Consider the following 26,128-nt stretch of genomic DNA (forward strand, 5'->3'; position numbering starts at 1 on the left):
TTAATAAGCCATAACTCTATAAAAAATATATAGCATTTTAAATATGATTTTTCATATATTTTAAAAATAGATCTCACATGTATTGGATGAAGACGATTATATATGCTCCACTATAGCGAGTCAACAAAAATGTGCTAATATATGCGTTGCTATCGATTCAGTAATTAAAGTGAGTTCATGTTGATCTATACTAATCGGATCATATAATATGTATAGTTGATCGTTTCGCAAGATTGATTATAGGTGGCATGCATTACTAAGACAACGACTACCCAATAGCGTACCGATGATGCATATATATACTTATCGTTAGATATAAACCTTTTAACCTTTTGGCACAAAAGGTCTTTAAATGTGAATCCAGAAGAAACTGTATGTATGTCCAGTGATAGTGTAATCACCCCCAGAATATTAATTTTTATGTATCTTTTATATAAGAGAAAGTATGAGGAGCCAATATATTATATTGTACAATATGTATATAATGGAATTAAATTGAAATTAAAATTAAATTATGAATAATTAATTAATTAATTTTAAATAGTTTTTAATTTGAAACAAATTAAGATTAGCATCAGATATAGAATAAAAAAAACTCTTGATCTCTCAATACGGTATGACCTCCTTCTCTCCATTTCTCTTCGAATCTCGTTGGTGCAGCGTCGCCACAGACACCAGCCGCCGTCCGATATAGTGCCGACTCTGTTTCGACTGACGCCGTCGTCCGCACAGGCCACCGCTCAGCACCACGTTCCTATCGTGTGGGTTGAACTTCGCGGCATCGCAGCAACCCGGACGTTCAGCGAGGACAGTGCGCAACCGGTGTGTGTCTTCTTCCCGATGTCGACGTTGTAAGATAAAGGGGTCTCAAGTGTGCTTCCCCTTTCACTCCCATCACTCCGTCGAAGTTCCTTAATGGAGTGCAATGTGGTTAAATCGCTGGGTTGTGTTCCATCTTCCGGCGGTAATGAGAATTCATCAAATCCACATGAAAACGTAGCCGATCATTTTGTCGTCAAGGGTGAGCAATCGAATAAGGTGAGCAACTTACGTTCAAAATATTGATAGATGATTATTTTTCAAATGATTTAGATGTTTACACTCAATGCAAGTGGCGTGTTTAATTTTATGTTTAATGCTTACCCAGATGCATCATAAACATTCATAATTCAACTAAATTTGTGATGGTTTTATATTGATGGTATGCTTATATGTATGAAAAATTTGCATAAATTAAATAATAATGGCATATTGATTTGTCGCGGGATGAAACTAGGTCTTTTTTGGACTATCTTTTATGAATATATGAAGTTATATAACCAAATTTAAATTGCATGTATAAGCATGAGAGTTGACTACATTTGGAGACCTTGCTACTCAATAAGTAATCACCCATGTTCCTCTGCATGATTCCCATAGGTCCCCTGAAATCTTAGTAGTGATGTATATTGAATTTGAGTTACAGCTAATGGTATTATTATTATGAAGAATATATTTGAAAATAAAAATTAAAAAGGCAAGAGTTATCAACTGATGGGATACTTAATCTGCTTCCTGCGTGTTTAGATTAGAATATATGTATATAATTTATACATGATGGACATTGAATGAATAAAAAAAGCAACTTTAGTCATCATTGGCTCTGAAACCGAGAACTGAACTATATATATGGTAGTTGTATGTACTGCATGTTCAGCTATGTGATGTACAGTGTCATTGTGAAAGAGAATAGATAGTAGTTACAATACTTATATAATAGGTAAAATAAAATAATGAGTAAATGCCCTTTCCGGTCCTTAACCATTTGCCCGATGGATTTCCCACCCCCTAAGAAATCTAAACACCTAAATCGGTCCCTATCTACTTTGATATATGTACATTCCAGTCCCTGGTTAGGGACCAGAAAGGACATTTACTCAAAGTAGATAGGGACTGGAACGTACATATATCAAAGTAGATAGGGACCGATTTGGGTGTTTAGATTTCTTAGGGGGTGGAAAGTCCATCAGGCAAATGGTTAAGGACCGAAAATGGCATTTACTCTAAAATAATTAATTCAATTACTATCATTGTCATTTTCATGCATTTGTTTCTAAGCTAAAATGGGTACGATGATTGACTTCATTTCTATTTTTTATCGTATTTTTTGTGCTGGTGGTTAGTGAGGTTTTATGTACATGATATTTACTAAGGATTTATCTTTTTTTTTTTTGCATTTATGCATTTATTTTGGAATTGTAGGCCATGCAACTGTCGGATGTTACTGAGGTTGGAAGTGAAGAGATGGATCTTCGTTACGAGGTTTAGACTCTAGTTTAATTTTGTGTAGTCATGATCCGCATGTTTGATTTGATAATTAATGGCATTGATTTTTTTTATCTGAAACGTAGTTACCGGATCACGGTTGCCTTCAGGAAGACGAAATACCAAGAGTTAGAATGCGGTTTGCGCAGTTGCAAATGGCTCATGAATTCTATGTTACCTATGCAAAGAAAGTAGGATTTGCAACTAAGATAAGGACGATAATATGTGACAAGATCACAAAGGAACCCGTTAACCAATCTATCCACTATAATCGGGACGAGTTTTGCGGGTCTCGTATCAAAGCACTATCGAGAAAAGGAATATATTATGTTACCACATATGCATCGAATTTATCCCGTTCATCATCTTTTGGTACAGAATGCAAACTGTCGATTATCATTAGACGCTTCGCATTCACCTCAAATTCATACACCCACCAATGGCCCCTCCAACAATTAGGAATTAACCACTGCAGCAAATAGTACACAAGATTAAATATGTCTCTTAGAAAAAACAAGTTAACTACCTCGACCATGAAAGAATAAGAACATCTTCGAATCAGATGACAGTCATAACATAATTCTAAAAAACCCAGTTTACTGATCATGAAGACACATGATTCCTTAAGCAACTATTTACTAAGTCTAGGAGACCCACCCAACCCACTATAAACGTAACCACCAACAAAAAAAAGTAGATTCAATCAACGCAATAACATGACACACCTGAAGAGAAATATATACAGATAAAAACAACCATCTTAATAGTATGAAATAGTAACCATACGTTTCATATGAACCATAGAATAAATATTTGATTTCGAAGCCCGCTTTGGGCAATATATACACATATTCTTACCTAAAAAAAAGGACAGGCATAAACTAGCACCTGATTCAAATAGGCTATAAATATTGTAAAATAAAACAGGAGTCTCTAAGAGCCAAACTGACCATCCTAGTCCATGTTAAAGTAAACATCCAGCATGAAGAAAAATCTTGACAAGTTTATTTTGAATACAATAAGAGAGAGTGGTGCTATTTCTGGTAACAAAATAATCACATGCAACACATGAAACATAACCAGGCAAAATAGAACAAGCATGTTCGATATTTTACAAGTTGTCTAATACATGCGGAAATGCAGACTAGTTAAAAAAGATTACAACTGGCCCATTTTCTCTTTGCAGCTTCGACTTTGTCAATAAACCTATTATCCTCACCAAAGCTTGGACCAATCCCCACATACACCGGACTTGCACCGTCAATGAATGATGCCAGATTATCATCTCGTGTGACTGATTCCTGAAAACCCACAACCAGTAAGAATCCTAACATAATCTAAAGCATATTGTAATCAGTAGAGTATAATTACCAATATTCCTATACACACGCAATAGAAATATCGATTGAATCTAGATGATTGGGTATCGTTGAAAATGTAGCACATCCATTGAATGATCTACACGATAGAGTAAGCAAGTACAAACTTAACACCGGTAAAAAGGTAGGGAAATAAAACGCATGATTAAGTTTAGATACTTACCGTGCTGTTGACCCAACTACGGGCTTTCAGCGTCCATAATTCCTTCCTTCGCAGTACTAGATGCTCCCGACCTTCATGGGCTGCCAAATGTTGCTCTTTGTCCAAGGACGAGTTAAGTATCCATGCTCTGATTTGTTTCTCCTTATTCTCTCCCTTCTTTATATTCCTAAGCCTCAGATGAATTGAATGGATCGGGGATGGGGTTGGAGTCTTTACAAGCTGAGTCAAACCTAGTGAAAAGCTGTGATGAGTTTGGAAAACTGTAATTTAAATTTGATGATGAACAAACATTATTGAAATAATTAATTACAAAATTATTAAATTGATTTTCATTTAACATGTGTTAATTAATAATTTTGTGATGCAGGTTTCTCTTATTGAGCCAAATATAAAAGCAGAATTATTGCAAGCCTAATATGCTTAAAACCATTCAGCCTTGTTTAATGTTTCCTATATGAAGTGGCTGAAGCAATTTGTAATTATTTGGGCCAGAATTCAAACATTATCATAAACCCAAAATTGTTTTGCATACTTGGTTCGAAATCAAAAAGGAAATTGGGCCAGAATAAGTTTTATTGCTACAAGCCCATAATTGTTGCTCCAATGCTTGATCCGAAACTTATTATGAAATGAAGCAAAATTGCTCCATGCCTCCAACGGATCTCATTCCTCCCTTTGTGATGGATTTCAAATTTTAATTTGCTAGTATTGGAAACATGAGAGAGATTGTCATTGATATGATTGATGGCATTGAAAGCTACACGCTACTCAGGGAAGTAAAAGCAACTTTTTCAATTAATTTGTTTAATTCATTTAATTGCTTTCCTTCCAAATTGTTTCTTATCTCTCATCTCTTTCTTCCTTCGGTCATTTCCATCAGGAACCATGGAAGCTACATTGAGCTACCGAAAAGAAGGAAAGGCACGCCAAAAGACCATCACAATGATGGCAAGAAAACATAAAAAATGTAGTGGCTAAGATCTGCAACCATGAAAGGAAAGATATGGTGATGAGATCTTGGCTTCTCCATACCAAAAATGGTTGAAGGAGATTCGGCCAGCAAGGAGAAGATCCTAGGAGGAATGGCTTGTCACTGCTTTTGGGTTCACTCATTACAGAAGGTAGCTAGGGTGGCTACGTGAGGGAGGAAGCAAAAGTGGAGCAGAAGAAGCCATCATCATCATGAAGCACCAAGGGCCAGAAATTCATCTTGGAGAGCAAGCCAAGGATGGAGCACTCGGATTGATGAAGAGTGATGACCAAGGAAGGACTAGAGGTAATTGCATGTTGGGTTTTGCATGGGTTATTTCTTCTCTCTCTCTAGCTGAACCGGTTTTGTTCATGGAGAAGAAGAAGTTGGCTTGGTTTTTGGCTTCAAATGTGGAGGCTTCTCTCTTTTATAAAAAGGGAGAACAACCACGGTTTGGAGCAAGGAAAAAGTGTGAGAGTGCAAGGCACAGAGTTCTCAGAGCTACCTGAGCTAACAGATTTCTCTTCTCCTTCAATGTATTCTATTTTATATTTTTCTATTTAATTTTGTCTTGAGTCTCATGGAAAAAGGCAAACAGTGAGGTTTGTATGAAAAAGTCATAGAGCGGAAAAAGGCAGAGAGTGCAAAATTAAAAGAAAAAGCCATAGATGTCCTTAGAGTTCCTTTGTTCATCTATGTTGTGTTTCATGATTCTGTGGAAATCTCCTTGTAAGTTGGGTTAGCACTTTACAGTCTGTAATCAAGAAGATTATAGTGAAATTCCATCATGGTTGTGATGGAGACTGGATGTAGGCTGCACTGCACTTAGCAGCTGAACCCGGATATATCTGGGTGTAATTTTCTCTCTTCTCTACTCCATTTCTGTTTCTACTGCACAGGAGCTAAAACTGAAAAAATATCTCGTGCCAAGTGACAAGACAAAAATAAAAGTCTCGTGGCTAGGAGCGAGACAAAAATAAAAAAGTCTCCTGAAGTTATTTCAAAGACCAGCAAGTGTTACTGAGCAAAAAAGGGGGCTAAGATTTAACCCCCCTTCTCTTAGCCACTGGAAACCATCAATTGGTATCAGAGCTTGATCTCAAAGAGATCAAGCTTTGTAGCTTGGAGAAAAGATCCAGATGGCATAAAGCAGTGGCTCTAATCTGGTGTCCTACAACCTCACAGAAGGACAGTCAAGCAACAGACCGCCTCTTTTTAATGGGAAAAACTATACCTATTCGAAAGAGAGAATGAAGATCTTTGTGCAAGCAGTAGACTACAGACTTTGGAAGATCATCTTGGAAGGTCCTCAATTTCCAACTAACACAAGCGCAGAAGGAATAGTCTCTCTTAAACCAGAAGCAAGCTGGACCGAGGAAGATAGGAAGAAGGTGGAGCTAAATGCCAAGGCTGTCAACTTGCTCAACTGTGCTATCAGCTTCGAGGAATACTGACGGGTATCACGATGCACAACGACAAAGGAAATCTGGGACAAATTGCAAATCACTCATGAAGAAACCACCATTGTAAAGAAGACTCGGACAGATATGTTGAACAGAGAGTATAAAATGTTTGCAATGAAGGAAGGAGAGTCCATTGATGAACTGTTTGAACGATTCAACATCATCATTGTTGGCTTAGATGCTCTGGGAATTACGTATCCTGATTCTGTGCTTGTGAGGAGAGTGTTGAGATGTCTCACAAAAGAGTGGGAAACAAAAGCTTTAATTATTTCTGAGAGCAGTAGCTTAGATTCCATGACATGTGATGATTTGAGAGGAAACCTTCTTACTTTTGAAAACACCTATTTAAAAAAAGATTCAAAAAAGAAAGGAATTATTTTTTCTTCTGTAACTAACCCTCTGGATGATGAATCCAGTGATAACTCTTCTGAAAATGAGTTTGTGTTGTTTGCCAAAAAATTCATAAAAATGGTAAAGCTCAAAGGCAAAGGCAGCAGCTCAAGGAAAATGAAGAAAGATCTTAGCAAAGTAACTTGTTACAACTGCAAGAAAATGGGGCATTTCAAATCTGATTGTCCCAAGTTAAAGAAGGAGGAGAAGCCAAAAAGGAGAAAGAAGAAGGGACTAATGGCTTCATGGAAAGATTTGAAAAATGACTCAGATGATGATGATGAGGAATCCGAGACCAAGTCACAACCATGTCTCATGGCAGATCACATAGATCAGGTAGTCTTTCATAACCCTAACACTGAAGATCTTCATCTTATGATAGACCACGTTTATAAAAAAATAAGATGCTTCCAGAATTCAAACATTATCATAAGCCCAAAATTGTTTTGCATACTTGGTTCGAAATCAAAAAGGAAATTGGGCCAGAATAAGTTTTATTGCTACAAGCCCATAATTGTTGCTCCAATGCTTGATCCGAAACTTATTATGAAATGAAGCAAAATTGCTCCATGCCTCCAACGGATCTCATTCCTCCCTTTGTGATGGATTTCAAATTTTAATTTGCTAGCATTGGAAACATGAGAGAGATTGTCATTGATATGATTGATGGCATTGAAAGCTACACGCTACTCAGGGAAGTAAAAGCAACTTTTTCAATTAATTTGTTTAATTCATTTAATTGCTTTCCTTCTAAATTGTTTCTTCTCTCTCATCTCTTTCTTCCTTCGGTCATTTCCATCAGGAACCATGGAAGCTACATTGAGCTACCGAAAAAAAGGAAAGGCACGCCAAAAGACCATCACAATGATGGCAAGAAAACATAAAAAATGTAGTGGCTAAGATCTGCAACCATGAAAGAAAAGATATGGTGATGAGATCTTGGCTTCTCCATACCAAAAATGGTTGAAGGAGATTCGGCCAGCAAGGAAAAGATCCTAGGAGGAATGGCTTGTCACTGCTTTTGGGTTCACTCATCACAGAAGGTAGCTAGGGTGGCTACGTGAGGGAGGAAGCAAAAGTGGAGCAGAAGAAGCCATCATCATCATGAAGCATCAAGGGCTAGAAATTCATCTTGGAGAGCAAGCCAAGGATGGAGCGCTTGGATTGATGAAGAGTGATGACCAAGGAAGGACTAGAGGTAATTGCATGTTGGGTTTTGCATGGATTATCTCTTCTCTCTCTTTGGCTGAACCGGTTTTGTTCATGGAGAAGAAGAAAGTTGGCTTGGTTTTTGGCTTCAAATGTGGAGGCTTCTCTCTTCTATAAAAAGGGAGAACAGCCACGGTTTGGAGCAAGGAGAAAGTGTGAGAGTGCAAGACACAGAGTTCTCAGAGCTACCTGAGCTAACAGATTTCTCTTCTCCTTCAATGTATTATGTTTTGTATTTTTCTATTTATTTTTGTCATGTCTTGAATCTCATGGAAAAAGGCAAACAGTGAGGTTTGTATGAAAAAGTCATAGAGCGGAAAAAGGCAGAGAGTGCAAAATTAAAAGAAAAAGCCATAGATGTCCTTAGAGTTCCTTTGTTCATCTATGTTGTGTTTCACGATTCTGTGAAAATCTCCTTGTAAGTTGGGTTAGCACTTTACAGTCTGTAATCAAGAAGATTATAGTGAAATTCCATCATGGTTGTGATGGAGACTGGATGTAGGCTGCACTGCACTTAGCAGCTGAACCCGGATATATCTGGGTGTAATTTTCTCTCTTCTCTACTCCATTTCTGTTTCTACTGCACAGGAGCTAAAACTGAAAAAATATCTCGTGCCAAGTGACAAGACAAAAATAAAAGTCTCGTGCCAAGTGACGAGACAAAAATAAAAGTCTCGTGGCTAGGAACGAGACAAAAATCAAAAAGTCTCCTGAAGTTATTTCAAAGACCAGCAAGTGTTACTGAGCGAAAAAGGGGGCTAAGATTCAACCCCCTTCTCTTAGCCACTGAAAACCATCAAGCTGGGTTTTCCTGGACTCGGTGTATGGTAGCATGATTTCTTTGGCATCACCGTTTGCAGGGGCTGCATGCTTATAGGCCTTGTGTGCCGCCCTTGTTCAACATTTGCCAGCACTTGTTCAAATTCAGGACACTGTACGATGGAGACGTCAAATTCACTGCAAACGAATGCCCTATGACGTTAGCTAAAACGACCAGTTATGTTTACCAGGACCGCTAATCACCACACGGGGAAAAAAAAAGAAAAAGAGACAGCAAAGTAAGCCACAAACAACTTACCGTCAAAATCGTACTCGGTAAGCTGGACAAGTGCTATAAACAGCGTACATGGAGATGCTTCCTTGTGGCCAGAGTGATCTTCTTAAGCACCTTCATGATCGTCCGTGACCACGGGCTCTGCTTGATGGACATCCTGTGGTGGAGGCTCTTGTTAGAATAATCGTTGCCTTCTTCTAGCAAGTGGCACGTTATCTTCATCATCAGAGTCTGGGACAACCAAAGGTGTCCCCTTGCTTTTTGGGACAGGCTCTGCTGGACATGCTATTTTTATGCCGCTGCCTGATCGGCTTCTGCGAATGGGCAACTTTCTCCTCGTACTAGGCCTGCATTCCTGTGGTGTAGACATTGAATGGATTAAGAGATATAAGCAACACAGCAATATATGAAAAACAACATATATAAAACACTTTATCATGCTGGAGAGGAAAGGAATAATATTTATAACTACAGTCGCAGCTATATTCCCAGATATCATCATATGCATGATAAATACTCAAACCAATCGCATACTTACTAAAATAAACATCCATGATAATAACTGAAGGTTGTAGAAGGCTTAGAGAAGGGGGGGTTGAATCTATGGCCTTCTTTTACTTTAATGAAATAACCCTTTAATTATAAACTTTCAATCTGAATCTGTTTGAACTCAGCAGTGGAAAATTTGTGAGACAATTTTATTTTGTCTCATGAATATCAAAAAACAGAACAGAGAAGGAAAAAGAGAAGCTGCCACCATCATGTATCCTGGTTCAGTTGCCTTGTGCAATACAACCTACATCCAGTCTCCACTACAACAGTGGTGAAATTTCCACTACAGTTAAAGTATTACATATACCAATTCCAAAGGATTGACACAATTCTTTCCCTCTCAAGTTCTAACCTAACTTGAATTGGTTATGCTAATACCTAACTCTTCACTCTAAGTGCTAACCCAACTTAGAAAGGGGTACCTTAAAGGTACAAGACACGTGACATTTGAAACAACCAAAAAAAAATCTGAAATTACTCTAGGCTTTTTACTCAAGTGTATCTCTCAGCTTTTTGTCACTCTTTGAATTTTTCTTAAGCTCTCTCCTTCAGCCTTTTACCTCTCAAGAAATTACAGAAAGATATACATTAAAAAATAAAATTACAATCTGTAAAACATGAAGGAGATTAATGCTTCAACAACCTCTATTGCCATAAGATGAACCGGATTGAGCTAACACTAATCGAGTTCTTCATCTTGGCGGAATGCTTCTTTCTCTAGAACGCACTGTCCAAAACATTGAACTTTCTCAAGAAGCTCTCTATGAAACTCAAACTCTGGTTCTTTCTCCTTGTCTTCTAAAGGACAAAAAATTTTCTTTTGTACTTCTTTCAATGTTGCTGTCTTGGTTGCTTCTGAGTTAACTCCTTGAGTTGTGTGCTTCCCAAGCTTGTCATTTCACTTTCTTCAATTAACCTCCAAATTAGGGATTTCAAAATTGGTCAGTTTGCTTGACCGAAGACATTTGAGTAGCAAAGAGAAATTTGTTCAGTGGTAAACCCAAATCCGAACCATTAATAATGTGCTTTGGCTCCAAGAAACTTTGTGAACCATTGATTTATAGCAGCAGAGATCAAAGACTTCTTTCTTCATTTAACCAAAAATGGTATCATAGAAAGTTGGAGAAGGAGTGAAGAAATTAACATGCATGCAAATGGAAATAAATCACCTTTATCTTCTGACTTAGCTTAATATGGTTTGATTTTGGTGATTAGACATTTGCTTTTTGCTTAACCCTTTTTCTTTCTTTCTTCTCTGGTGAAATACACAAGAGGAACGAAGTTCTCTCTCTCTCTCTCTCTCTCTCTCTCTCTCTCTCTCTCTCTTTCTGATTCTGACCGAAGCAAGTTTGAGAACAATGGCTTTGGAAAGTTTCAGCTTGGTGAATGCTACTTGGGCTTGAGTTGGATATGTTTCCATTCAGCCCATCTAATTTTTGCAATATTCCTTTGGGCTTTGAGTATTTGAGAGCCCACTGAGAGACTTGTTTATTTTTCTATCTATTTGGGCTGCTGCAACTATTTTATTTCTTTGGCCTGCCACTAATCAAACACAATCAAAACTAATTGGGTGTTTAACCCAATAAGATAATGTTTGTCATCATCAACTTAAACTTAGTTATTTACTTAACTCAACAATAACACAAGTAATTTTAATGAACCGAGATCACCTTCTGCGCATCCATATCTATATGCTAAGATTTGGTTGTGCTCCGGGTAGATGGCACTTGTTCGGAGTCCTTGCACGGCCATTTACTTCCATCGTTAACCTTGCCAGACTGCTGGCATGACCCAAGAATTAACAATTACATGCACATCACAACACGTTGCACACCACACAAGGAGGAATGTACTAACAAAATAATAACTAGTCGCATACATACTACAATAAATATCCATGATAATAATACGAGTAATCTTAATGAAATGAGATCACCTTCTGCGCATTCATATCTCTTTGCTGAAGTTTAGTCCTGCACTGGGTAGATGGTGCTTGTTCGGAGTCCTTGCGGGGCCGTTTACACCCTGCTTGTTCGTTATCTTGTTTACTACTAGCTGCTTCTTTGGGTTTTTTTCCCTTCCTGGGCTTGTCCACGATGCATCCCTGTGTGTTCAATGTGGGACAACGAGATAGCAAAAATCAACTTAAACCACTGATACCATTTGTATTCAATTTGAGTCTAAAAATGGAATTATTACGGATTGTACCTGTGAAATAACATGGTTGGCCTTCTTATCAAGTTCATTAGCGGTCCATTTAGCAATCCAAGACTCGCGTGCTTGATGTGCATGTAACGGACCATGCTTTAAGCGTTGAAAGTACAGAACCTGGACACAAGTAATTCACATGTTAGGATTTATAACTTAAGACGTACATGCAGGAGAAAATTAGGTAAACTATTTGCGATACCAGCAACACGAACATGCACCCACCGTATGTTTCATAGTTCTCAATTTGGAATTTTCTTATTACATCTTGCAACCACTTTAATATCTGATACAGCCAGTGAAATCTTTTGGGGTTTGAGACATCCAAAGTCGAAGGGAGGTGCCATGGGGAGATAGTCTGCTGGCTTGTGGGGTAAAAAAACATCTTTAGAACCACTAGAATAAAGTATCGTCTAAAAGCCATCCTTTGCTGCTCGGTCTCCATTGGACAGCCAAAGACAAAGTCCCGCAGTTGTGTTATTATTTTCTTTTGGAACTGTCTCTTAAGTGCCAGATGGGATGCATTTTTCTTCTGCAGTTCCGGAATTGGTCCCCTACATTAACGAAACATTGTATAATAATCAATCAGTGTTTACAAAGGCAAACCAAAAAACATGCACAGTAAATATTACATCTTACATAACTTCCACTAACCTCTAGAAAGTATGCCGAATCCATTGCCGATCAGTTCAGCGGTAACGCGGATGTCCCCTGCGTTCACCCTGAGAGTGTTTGATTCCACATCATAGGCCCTCGCAAGTTGAAGCATGATGCTCTGCTTCACATGCCACAGTGGTACCCGCCCGCAGGAAATCAAATCCAATAGCCTCAATCTCAGCCAACTTTGCGTCCTCATTATGTGTTTCAAGTGGGAAAACAAGTTGTTGATGTAGCAAGGTGAATATCGCGTCTCGACTAATTTCTGTCGAGCAAAAATTAAGAAAAAAATTATGTCACAATATATAACCAAACATGTTTTTTCAATCACGTAAATAATGTGATACCTTTTTACCCATCTGATTTTGTGTTCGGACGGTATGATAATGGATGGTTGGAACGCTGTGAAAAGTTACTCACGCAATAGGTCATTTGAAATCCAATGAAAGATTCTATTCAATTTATAACCAATTAAGAAAAATTATAATAACATGAGCAAAAAATCTTGTAATCATTCCAGATGCTAATACAAAAAAATTATAAGACCCATGAAGAGAAAAGATGTCCACATCAAGAATTTAAGTGGTCTGAGAGACCGACTCGGCCAATTATAAACACAACAATCAGAAAGGTAAATCAGATTCACACAAAGCAACAACATGGCATACCTAAACAGCAAAGTAATCAGTGTAATTCAACCATCCAGATATTTATTGAAGTAACCATTTGTTCCATGTCGATCCAGGAATGAATATCCGAGTTCGAAGTACGCTCTAGGGACCATGTATACATTTTCTTACTAAAATACAAGACAACCCTCAAACATCACCATACTCAAACAAAATACTAACACAATAAACTTCCCATATATGAAAATCAACCATCCAAATATGGACAAAAACTAATCATATTTACTAGTCATATAACATTGGTCTTTTTAGTATTTAATAAGTCATACATTTAAATAACAAGATATATACATAATTAAAATTAAAGGATATAGATCAGTAGTATTTCTATAAGATTAGTAATTTTTTATCGAAAAATCAAACTTTCTTGGACGATTAGTGAGTAAGGACTTGAATGGAGTGCATCCACACTTCCATGCCTTCATGAAACAGAACATAGCCACTTGAAGATAAAAACAACAAAAAGGCAATAGGAAAGCGGTGACTTTTGTGGTTTTATATGTCTTCAAATGATCTGATTCATACAAATATTATAATATCAACTCCTGAAATACACTACATGGTTGCATCATCAGTTTTATTCATGACTACCGAGAACATCTTAGTGAACAACCGTATGCCCTACTGGACCCATATCTTGTCCTTTCTTCTAGTACACGATTAGAACCCTTCACACCTAACATCTTTTACAAATGTTCTATAGTTAAATAAACTAATTTAACACCGAACATAAGAAAATTAATCTCTTTATGTGATATGTTCATAATAAAATTAAAGTAAATCGTATGTGTGATAGTAAACATCTAACTTGAAAATTTTCAAACTAAATAAACGGTTAATATAATTAGTATCATATATGCATTGTCTTACTTACAAAAAAAAGAGACTCATCAAACAACAACTCGTTCAAACAAGATGATAATGTACTAAGATCAAAATAGCAGTCACCATCATGAAAATCGACCATCCAAATTTTGGTAAATTAACAAACCTATTTGCACTTTAACTCATCATGTGTACATCAAGATATCTGCAAAGTCAAAACAAATCATACTTTTAAAATCAAGGAAACAAAGTTATATTGAACTATGATCAAATAGAAAAAGAATACCCGTTTCTAATTTATTGACTTATGCAATACGAAACGCGACTTGATGAGCATATATACAATTACACTACCTCAGGGAATATTCAATAGTACTCAGATACTAAGATTAATTGCTTACGAGGAAAACAAAAAAATTCCTTGCAAAAAAAAATCCAGTTAAGCAAATAAGTGATCGTCGATGGAAACCAACCATCCGATAACATGCTAAAGTAACCGCTAATCAATGTCAACTAGAGATCGATAATGGTCAACCGGTCTACATAGCATTGCATGCAATGGTCCACACAGCAAGGGGAAAAAATGTCCCATTTGAACCAAGCTTTTGCAATTTTTCCCACACAAACATTAAATCAACTGCAACCATCTACATCAGAATTTTATTCAACAAGCTCTAACAAACTACAAATGCAGCTAGTGAGATTTTCACTGTAATAAATCGAACAATTCAGCAAGATAAACAGTATCCTCCACTAGAAACAGTAGAAATAGGAATCATGAGAACAAGACATTACGCCACTAACTGTATAACGTCGATGATGGTAGCTGTGATTGGGCAGGCACACCAACGAGACCGTGAACCATCCAATGGTCACGCAGGAAGGAGGACCCAGGCCGCCGGCTGATGCAGGATGGCGAGCGCGAATAAGGTTGGGTGATGCAGGTCGGGTTGGCACATATGGGAGTTCCAGATCACGCAGGGACGTAGCGGCCGGGGGTTCAGTCGCGACATTGTGAAGCGGTTGCTTCCAGTGAGGGCGGTCGCGCGTGAGGAACGCTCTGTGTCAGGCGGCAATTCGGCGGGGGGATGCTCAGCCGTGACAGTGTGCACCGGCTGCTACGAGCAAAGGAGGACGAGCGCGATGGAGGTTGGCCCCTGAAGTCCTGATCGGCACGGACGCAGTTTGCAGGCAAACGGTGGCTGGGGGGACGGAATGTTTAGCTGCGACAGTGGGGGGTAGCGTGACCTTCCATTCAAAAAAGGGGAATTGGAGAAAAATTAAAATTAGGGGTTAAAACAAAACTGAACAGGTCTTAGTGAATTAGGATAAAAGGGGATTAATCCTCATTTTTAACTCATATTGGGCCTAACAAACAGCCCATTGTAGCCATTGTATAGATAACTCATTGGCTCCCTAGCGAGATTCTAAATATTAAACTAATTTCATTCATTTTTCTTCATTAGAATAACTAAATGGGCCTTCTGCCCGCGTTTCCCATAAAATAAAAGATTGGCACCCTTTTTGTTGTTTGTGAAATGTTACAGGCTTACAGCTGCTGTCAGTATTCTATAATACAGGATTTGCCACATTGGATAATTGTACATGACTGTGGGCCTAAAGCTTCGGCCTCCCGCCTCCGAATTTCTATGAATCCTATGTAATCTTTCAGTAGTAGTAGTAGTAGTAGTAGTAGTAGTAGTAGTAGTAATTAAAAATAAGAATGAAGTTGTGAGAGCATGGAATGGATAGTTATAGTAAGGTGCTTGGCGTAAAGCAAAGAAAGCGGGGAGAATATTGTGTGTGTGTTTTTTTAACAAAGAAAGCTCACCACAATATATAGGAGTAGGTAAAAACTATAAAACACAACTAAAACATAAGACAATGAGCACAATAAATAGGATATAACCCGTTGTCATCTCCGGCATTGCCATCATTAACAATCAAGCGGATCAACTCCAAGCCATTCCCTATAGCTCAAAAATGACTTATTTATAATTTTATCAACACCTGTCTCTGAGTTTTGGAACATTCTGCTATTTCGTTCCAACCAAATGTTTCAAATAATCGCAAAGAAACCTATTGGCCACTTCTTTTGCTCCGAGTTACGACCAGGCACTCCAATCCAACTCTCAAAAAGCTCTTTAACAGTCCCCGGAATAACCCAAGCTCTACCTGCAAACATCAACTAAGCGCACCACACCTGCCACGTATACTCACAACCAAGAAACAAATTATGCACAAATTCTACATCTTTTTTACACAAAACACAAATATTATCACTATGATGAATAATTCCTAACCTACTCAATCTCTCTTTCATATTAACTCTGTCTACTAAACCAAACCATGCAAATAGTTCAACTCTTGGAGGAACCAATCCTTTCTACATGGTACTTGTGAAACTGTAGCTTGTGATGTCCTTCGAAAGAGTCTCTTTCTGCAACACTTGCACAAATGAATTAGTAGAAAAAATACCTGTCCTGTCAAATTTCCATATAACTGTATCCTCTCTACCAGATGATAATCTCACGAGTCATAATCGGTCATGAAATTTATTGAGAAGCTCTAACTCCCATTGAAATAAAACTCTCCTCCACTGAAAGTTTCATACCCACTCTAACCCATCCCAGAACCCACAGTCCCCTATAACAGATCCTTGTTGATTTGAAACATAGAAGAGCCTCAAAAAACTCTCTTTCAACGAGCCACTTTGTAACCAATCATCCTCCCAAAAGTGAGTACGTCTTTCATTTTCCACCTCCATAGATAGCCCACTGATCATCTTATCTCTCACTTGTTGCTCCTAAATATTAAGCTGGCAAATATATTTCCAAGGGCCACCTCTTGTTGGTAGTGGCTGTTTTGACAACATTATATTTGGATTCAACTTATTACAAGAACATACAACCTTCTTCCACAGTGGGCAGTCCTCCTTCGAAAAGAGCCACCACCACTTAAACAGAAGCAACGTATTTCTGATTAATACATCCCCCACCCTCAATCCACCCAGTTTTTTCAATGCTTGCACCACCTCCCATTTCACAAGTGGTATACCATTGTTCCCATCTTCTTTACTCTACAAAAACCTTCTTTATAAGCCAATTAACTTCTCTGCAACTGACTTTGGCATCTTATAAAAGTTAAGGTAGTAAACCGGCAAGCTATTAAGAACAGATTTTATGAGAACCAGCTAGCCAGCTTTGTTGAGAGATTTCGCTTTTCATAAGCTGAGCTTATCTTCCACCTTATCTATGATCAGTTTCCAGGTCTTCACCAACCGAGGATTTGCAGCTAGAAAATTTTCTAAATACCTGACAGGTAAAGCAACTTCCGCACATCCCAACAAACTACACATATTCGTCATCCATTCCTGCTCACAGTTAATCGAAATCAAGTTTGACTTATCAAAGTTAATACCCAGGCCAAACATTAGCTCAAAAGAATGTAGAAGCCTCTTATAATTCATGACTGTCTGTTTTCTGTGGGTAAAATAAGATTGTGTCATCTGCAAACTAGAGATGCGACAACTCTATATTGTCCCTCCCAACCAACAGTGGTGAGATGCATCCATTTCTCACTGTTTCACCCACCATCCTGTGCAAGACGTCAACGGCAATAATGAACAGAAAAGGAGAAAGAGGATCTCCTTGTCTAAGACCTCTCTCCATCCTGAACACCTTTGATGGTGACCCGTTAATCAACACCGACATAGATGCTGTAGTGATACATGCCTTCACCCATGTCCTCCATCTAAGACCAAAACCCATCTTTTGTAGGACAATATCCACAAAACTCCATCTCACCTTATCGTATGCTTTTCGAAAGTCTAGCTTGATAATTGACACCTTTTTTTTGCGCAACTTCAGCCATTGGACCGTCTCACAAGCAATAAGAGCACCATTATGTATTTTTTGACCCTTTACAAATGCAGACTGAGTCTCTCCTACTAAACCTAGCATCACTAAATGCATTCTTCTCACCAATACTTTTGAGATCATCTTATACACACAATCAACCATACTAATCAGGCGAAGGTCTTTGATTTTTTTAGCCCCACAAATTTTGGAGCTAGCGCCACCCATGTTATATTAGCATCCGTTGGTATTGTCGCACTTTGAAAGAATCCCAACACAGCTATAGTAAACTCTTGGCTAAGCTCACCCCAACATTTTTTTATGAAGTTCATATTATATCCATCACTACCTGGCACTTTATTGGACTCACAATCCCAAATTATCTGTCGTATTTCCTCAGGCGATGGCATCACCTCTAACCCTGCTACCTCTTCGATATCAATTTGCTTAACCAATCCATCACGGAACCCTATCATAGGAGCATATTCCTGCCGATACAGTTCTTTATAAAACCCTCTAATCGCAACCTTTATTCTAGCCTGGTTCCGCACCAACCTTCCATTAATTAACAGAGAATCGATTCTGTTGTTCCTCCTTCTAGCTGACGCTAGGTTATGAAAGTATTTAGTGTTCTTGTCCATATCTCTAGTATGTTGAGATCGAGACATCTGCTTCCAATAAATCTCCTTTCTGATATACCACTTTACACAACAAGTTACAAGAGCCTTTCGTCTAGCTTTCATAATCCCTTACCAATACTGGCCATATGATCAATCTTCTTAGTCTCTTTCTCAAACTTCTTTATCCTATTATCCATGTCTCAAAAATTATTTTTATGCCATCTTCTCAATAATATCGTCAAAATTTTTAGCTTATTAGTTAACTGATCATCACCCAAATTCTTTCACTCATCTTTTATCATCCTCAAAAACCTCTATGGATAAACTAGGAACCCAAACTTTAAAAAAGTCTTGGACTGCACTAAGCCTTGTATCTTCTAACCAGACATTGGAAAAAGATGGGAAAATGGATGAGGCTGAGCACTACTAACCAGACATGGGCAGATTAACGAAGTCAATTCATTGTGTGGCGCGGTCGGAGGGGAACACCTTCCACGCGTTGCTTGTGATTTTGACCCTCCCCGGCCCCTTCACTTGTTAATCTAATACTATCTCTAATCTCTAGTGCATTATATCATAGTGGCTCCTTACTCATTGTTGGCATTTGCGTGCCCTTGTCAATAATTGTTGTCGGTAATCACAATACAGAATTTTCGCATTATTCAATGATGTAGCCTGTAGCCCTTAGCCCTTCTTATTACTCTCATTGCCCAATGTCCAAGCTACCTAGCTTATCAACTAGGGTATTCTTCTTACATTATTAATTTAATTCGTAGAAAAAGCTACCTAGCACTAATTATATTCTCTCTCTCTCTCTCTCTCTCTCTCTCTTGTGCACCCTTCTCTCTTTTTTCAGCTCCTTCATTCAGTTCAATTATATTCTAACCTTTCCAAATTCATTCATCAAATATATATAATTTATAATAATAAATCTGATCAGAATAGCAGGGATCCATCCATGCAAAGATTCACAGCGCAAAGACACAAGAGACAGTTAGGGGGCCCCATTACTACTGCTACTGCCACTGCCACTGCCACTGCCACTGCCAGCACCGTATGGCGCCCTCTTCTAAACAAGGGTCCTGCTTATACTTCTCTCCTTCTCCTCCTCCTCCTTATTCTCCTCACCGCTCTATTTGTCTCTTCCTTCTGGGTTCGTTAACACTTACTACACTTAATTATTAATTAATGAATGAATTATAGTTAGTTATAAATGATCGATTGTGTTGCATGCAGTCCACGGCTTCTACTGGTGAGCCTGCAACTGTTGTTGCGAACCAAAGCGTAATAGTAGTGCAGAGCAAAATGAGAGAGAAGAAAACCAAGAAACGGTGGTTGAGGCTCAATTGTAGCAGCACCACTGAGAATAACCATACATGCTGGAGGAGAAGAAGGGTAGAGGAGGAGGAGGAGGAGGTGGTGGAAGAGAACAGTACGGTGTGCCCGGAGTATTTGAGGTGGATCCACGAGGACCTTGGTCCATGGAAGAAGAACAAGATCAGGAAGGAGATGGTGGAGGCGGCGAACGCAACAGCACACTTTCGAATAGTGGTGAAGAAGGGAAGAGCGTACGTGTTGAGATACAAGAAATCGATTCAGACACGCGATGTATTCACCATTTGGGGGATCCTTCAGCTTCTGAGGAGGTACCCTTCCATGGTGCCAGACCTCGACCTAATGTTCGACTGCGATGACAGGCCCGTCATTAGAGCTCGAGATTACCGCGGGCCCAATTCCATAGGCCCACCACCCTTGTTTCGCTACTGCGGCGATCGCTGGACGCATGACATTGTCTTCCCTGATTGGTCCTTCTGGGGTTGGTATGCATTTGCATCTTCTTTGCCTCAATCACCTTATTTTATTTTTATTCATATTTGCTTGCGGTGCTTGTTTTCATTTGTTCAGAAAAGGGTAACAAAGTAATTATATAAGAATCCAATTTCAACTTGAACTGGATAATGACTCTTCATTGGCGGCTTTGCACGCATACAGCTAGGCCTTTTTATTTATCAAAGTAATATTTTATCTACAAATATATAAATATAAATTTGTCAAAAATCCAAAATGTTCTATCTAGAATTTCCGGAGAGCAATATAAGTATTTATCCATATCTCTATCTAGGAAAAGGACGCATCCTACATGACGTGACCTACCATACCACTTACAAACAAGACACTACACTTCATTCATTGGAATTTGTTCTGAGGAATAGCATCCGCTCTAATTTGCCCCTCTGATTGCGGTTGTTGAAGAAGGCTACAAAATAATACAAATTTTCACTGTTGACTTGACTTGGATTGAGTGTTTCTGTTTATTGGAATCCAAGTAGTCATTCCTAAGTCCTAACTGCTTTCATCTTCTTCTGACTTTTTCCTTCATTAAGATGGTGATCAATTACCGTTACGTGTCGGGATTGCCAACCATTTCCTCTTCCCTTGTGCATCCTTGCTAAACACGTCTGTAATCTTGCATTTAATAGTTAAAAAACAAATCATAAGGGGTGGATTTAGTGCATATCTTACTGTAATTCCTAAGAGTGAGTAGGGCAATAAGAATTGAGTACGGAAAACAACATAACCTCATCAGATCTACTGACATGGAAACTGCCGGTTTTTGCCATGTCTAAGGATAACATTAATTATTGTTGTCCAATGTCCTCTGTTTCGTTAAACTAATCATCATTAAGGATATTAATAAAATGATTATTTCAGGGCCGAGATTAATATAAGGCCTTGGGAACATCTGTTGAAGGAGATTAAAATTGGCAATGAAATTATTAAATGGATAGATAGAGAACCATATGCATATTGGAAGGGAAACCCTTTTGTTGCTGAAATCAGGCAAGATCTCCTCAAATGTAATGTTTCAGACACGCAGGATTGGAATGCACGTTTATTTGTTCAGGTTTACACATCTCTCACATATTACCTTAGTAGCCTCACTTAAATGTTCCTCCACTGGAATTAACATTGTTTATTGTGTAACATTATGGAAGGATTGGATTAAGGAGTCACAGCAAGGATTCAATCAGTCAAACTTGGCAAGTCAATGCACACATAGGTACTTCCTTCCATTTGATCATCACCTCAAAATTCTGTTTCCAACTAATCATCATGATAATATATTTGTGGCTCTGATCCCATGTTAGATATAAGATCTACATTGAAGGGTATGCATGGTCAGTGAGTGAGAAGAACATCCTAGCATGTGATTCAGTTACACTCATGGTGAAGCCTCGTTTCTATGATTTCTTCATAAGAAGCCTGCAACCAACACAACATTACTGGCCTATTAGGGACGATGACAAGTGCAAATCCATCAAGTTTGCTGTTCATTGGGGAAATAATCATAAACAAAAAGTAAGTACTCTTGAGACATTTCAAATTCCTTGCATTTGTCCATGTATCTGAAACAAAGTTATCAAAATCTCGAGTTAACTCAGGCACAGGATATTGGTAAAGCAGCGAGTAAGTTTATTCAAGAAGAACTGAAGATGGAGTACGTGTATGACTACATGTTCCATCTTCTAAATGAATATTCGAAGCTGCTAAACTATGAGCCAGAAGTGCCTGAAGGAGCAGTGGAGGTGTGTGCTGAGGCCTTGGCATGCACAAGAAGTGGGTTGGAGAAGAAGTTTATGATTGAATCAATGGTGAATGAGCCTTCCACAAAAGCACCTTGTACCTTACCACCTCCATTTGAGCCCACATCGCTTAGAGTCTTTTATGGTACCAAACTCAATTTAATCAAGCGTGTTGAGAGGTGGGAAGATAACTACTGGAATAATAGCACTCAGACTCAACGACAAGGAAACACTATAACATCTCAAGTAATTAAATCTCAATAAATAATTAAACAGGTATAAATCATTAGCACAAGATAAATTAAAAATAGCTACGAGCTAGTCATCCTTTATATGTTACTTGAAAAGTGAAATTCAAATTACAAAATTTGTAATGTATATGCAGCAGAAAGAGAAAGAAAGAAAGAAAATACAGAATCTGTAAAGCCATAAATTCGCAATTATAGAAGACAAATCAATTTCGTTTTTCTTTTGAAAAAAAAAGGCTACTTTTGTACTTATGCAGGCGAATGTATTCCCTGTTGAACTAAATGTTTCATTTATATAGAAGGGAAATAATTTTTAGGGTAAAGTACTAGTAATTCATGTTTGAGTTAAGTTTTAATAGTTTTTATTTGTGCCGCAAACGATAATAGAGGAAATATTAGGAAATAAATATTTTTGTAAAAAGGATTTAGTTTGGGCAAAAGAATTAGTTTTTTATAAGATAATGATAATAGAGGAAATGTTAGGAAATAAATATTTTTGTAAAAAAAGTTAATTTTGATTAAAAAAAACACTAAAGATAAATCATTTAAAGATTTGCTGTTGGCCAATAGATTATTGTATACACAAGACAGAATTTAAATCTCCAATATTTATTTAAGTGGATTAGTGACTAACTCAATTTAGTTAATTTTTATTTTTATTTTTGAGAAAAGAAGCCTAATTTTAATAAATGTTGTTTTGGGCTTGTGCTAACAAAGTGGTCCAAGTGAGGGTGGGGTTAGGTTGGACCAGCCACAGTGCCACTGCCATACCCTACACCTTTATTGGACCAAATTTTATTGAACAACATCATAATGGACTTGTTGGTATCATACATGTCATGCAATTGTATTATTGATGATGGGGCATTTAATTAGCATAATTTCTGGTATGAAGATGTAAAGACTATAGTTCAAAATTCTTTAAAAAATTTGATATATTTTGACTAAACTACTTAGTTTAATATGTATTGATATTTTAACTATTGTCTTTACATAGAAACATTTTCATAAATAAATAAAGGGTAAAGTATATTTTTTGTCCCTTAAGTTTACTAAAAGTTTCAAAAATACCCCTAAGTTTTAATTTGTTTCAATTTTATCCTTAATGTTTTCGATTTGCATCAATTTTATCCTTATCTTCAAATTTTTTGGTCAAACTATGGTCAACATTAATTTTTTCCAATAACACCCCCCAAACTCTATTCTCTTTCATCATCATCCCCAAACTTACTCAGCAACAGTCCCATCCGGCCATCCCTCACTCCCTCTCTCATTATTTCTTCTGCTGTGTAGTCTACCTCCAGAACAACTCCCTCTCCAGCCACCTCCCTCCGCCGCTCCTCAACCTCGCCAACCTCCAGCTACTCAACCTCGCTCACAACCTCTTCTCCGGCACGCTCTTCGGCTACATAACGAACTTTTTCTGGTACCTCAATTTGTCTTCCCACACATTTTCCAGCGACGTTCCAATGAACTTCTCTTCCAAATCTCAAGTCCAGCTTATTAACTTGTCCTACAATGACTTTTTCGGTGGGATTTCGGTCACCATCGGAGCTCTAAAGAAGCTCGAGCATCTCTGGCTTGACTCCAACAACTTTCATGGAACCTTACCTTCAACACTTGCAAACTGAAAGATATAACGCCCCATGAGAAGAGAAGGTTGTTGATTCCCAACATGATTCCAATGAAGATGATAAAGATAGAATCTTTTTGTTGAAATCTTTGAGAACATGCTTGAAGATATATACGGTACCCACAAAGAGTAGAATAAAGTAATTGAGAATCAGAAGGGACATGTACCTCTTATTTGTTATGGAGTTTTGATCTGTTGTTGCATGGAGCTGTTGTTGTGTTTTGTTGTTGTTGATGTTGCCGTTGCCCATTTTTTATTTTGCTTCTTCTTTTTAAATGTTGATGGATTCGATTTCAAGTGCTTCGTAGTACTTGTTGGTTGGAGCCATGGTCAGGGATCGGTGGTGAAATGATGGGTCTTGTAATGGAGTCTTCTCCATGAAAGAGAGAAGGAGGATTTGATATACATCACTTGCGGTGGCCGAAGTTGGGGCGCAAACGGCGGCGGGGATGTAGGCTAGTTGTTGTTCTTGATGATGATAGTCTATGTTCTTGATGATGATGAAAGAGAGTTCTTGATGATGATGAAAGAGAATAGGGTTTGGGGGTGTTATTGGAAAAAATTAATGTTGACCATAGTTTGACCAAAAAATTTGAAGATAAGGATAAAATTGAAACAAATTAAAACTTATGGTATTTTTGAAACTTTTAGTAAACTTCAGGGACAAAAAATATACTTTACCCATAAATAAATAATCACAAGTTACCTTTAATTAATGGGTGACCAATTCGCTCCCCTGTCCCCCAAAACAAACATATATAACTGATCAACTAAATTTGTGGTGTCTGTCCATGGAATGAATGATACCGAGTTAAATCTCAATTTGCCTCCTGAAATTTGGCCTTATGCTCAAAATGAATCCCACAATTTCGTTGGCCTCAATTAGAACCCCCAAATTTACAATTGTGGCTCCAGCTTGCCCCTACGATCATCTCCGTCATTGGAATGCTGATCTAGCGCAATTGCATGACATGGTAGACACTACTTAAACAACGTCGCATTGGTTTCGCGTGCAAACCCTTTGGAAACCACGTAGTGTAAGAATTTTCTTGATTTTTGACAACTTATGATCGTCGTAGTGGAAAGAAAGAGAGTTTTAACCCACAAAAAACTGAAATGACGTGGTTTCCAAAGGGTTTAGGCGCGAAACTAATGCGCCGTTGTTTAAGTAATATCCACTGTGTCATGTAATTACATCAAATCAGCATTCTGGTAACGGAGATGATCACAGAGGCCAGTTAAAGCCACAATTACAAATTTAGAGACTCTAATTGAGGTCAACGAAATTGTGGGGCTCTATTGTGTTAGTTATGAATATATACATAATGATATTCATTGAAGTGGAATAGAAGGACAAGGATCTAACATTAAGAAGATATAAGAACCAATAAAGTGTATGATAACCTAACCTATACTTTAACATTGTGGCCATATATCAAAATGATGGGAGAAGAAACATGCTTTACTTCGCCATTCCATATATCATAACCTTCCATTTCTCTTAAAAACTGATCATTATATATATTCAAGCAAACTTGATGATAATCCATCGCATTTAACAAGTACTTTTTTAGCAAGTTGTATTAGAAGCTCATGTATACATGTCTTCAATGGAATTAAATAATTAAGAGCCTTATTGTATAAAAATAAACGATAATACTAGGAAGCTAAAAGACAGTTTAAATTTATCTTATTTATTATTTATTAATTTTAATAATAATTAATAAAAATTAAATAAAACAAATTTTAACTATTTTTTACTAATTTTTTTATTATTAAACGTTTTCGACAAATAAATCATGATTTTACTTCATTTAAAAGCTAGTAGTTTATTTAATTTTATCTCCTCTTATTTCATTGATTGTTGTACAAGAAATTTAATAAGGCACTTATTGTGTTATTATGTACTTTAGGTCTACATGCATTTCTTTTGATACACTTTATATTTAGGTTTAATTATTACGTTAGTTTTTATAGTTTTATCGAATTTTTAATTAGGTTTTTATATTTTTTTTAGTTGAGTTCTTATACCATATCAGATTTTATAGTTAAGTCTTTATTAACAATAAACGTTAACAAAATGTATATAAAATATAAATTTATTGATTTATCCACACCATCTACCCTCTTTATAACATCCTACCATACAAAGCCTTACGATTAAGTCGTAAAGTAGAGATAGTGAAGTACTACGACCTCTAAAAGAAAAGGCTCATTAAATATAGTTGAAAGAAAGTATATCTAGGAGTCTTGAAGAATAAGCTAAATAAAGCGAAAATAGAAAATCGTTTCACACTCGCGTAGATAATCGTAAAATGGATAG

General features: G+C 37.5%; 2 protein-coding genes across 3 annotated transcripts; one reads left to right on the forward strand and one right to left on the reverse strand.

Moving 5' to 3' along the window:
- Positions 1–17,890: 17,890 nt before the first annotated feature.
- On the reverse strand, positions 17,891–18,361 carry LOC148563457 (uncharacterized). The gene has a single exon (XM_088486817.1). The coding sequence runs from the start codon at positions 18,359–18,361 to the stop codon at positions 17,891–17,893; it is 471 nt and encodes a 156-aa protein (XP_088342943.1).
- A 581-nt stretch (positions 18,362–18,942) lies between these two features.
- On the forward strand, positions 18,943–22,495 carry LOC107643067 (uncharacterized). 2 transcript variants are annotated; one of them, XM_016346619.3, is made up of 6 exons: positions 18,943–19,493; positions 19,577–20,160; positions 21,053–21,245; positions 21,337–21,401; positions 21,490–21,700; positions 21,784–22,495. In XM_016346619.3, the coding sequence occupies exons 1-6, from the start codon at positions 19,299–19,301 to the stop codon at positions 22,186–22,188; spliced, it is 1,653 nt and encodes a 550-aa protein (XP_016202105.2). In that variant the 5' UTR covers positions 18,943–19,298; the 3' UTR covers positions 22,189–22,495. The 2 variants fall into 2 exon arrangements, with proteins under 2 accessions (XP_016202105.2, XP_020978789.2); XM_021123130.2 differs by having other exon boundaries at positions 19,115–19,419.
- The last annotated feature ends 3,633 nt before the right edge of the window (positions 22,496–26,128 follow it).

The sequence above is a fragment of the Arachis ipaensis genome, chromosome B5 (assembly GCF_059453495.1).
Source record: "Arachis ipaensis isolate K30076 ecotype BB chromosome B5, ASM5945349v1, whole genome shotgun sequence".
In the NCBI taxonomy this organism is placed as follows: Eukaryota; Viridiplantae; Streptophyta; class Magnoliopsida; order Fabales; family Fabaceae; genus Arachis; species Arachis ipaensis.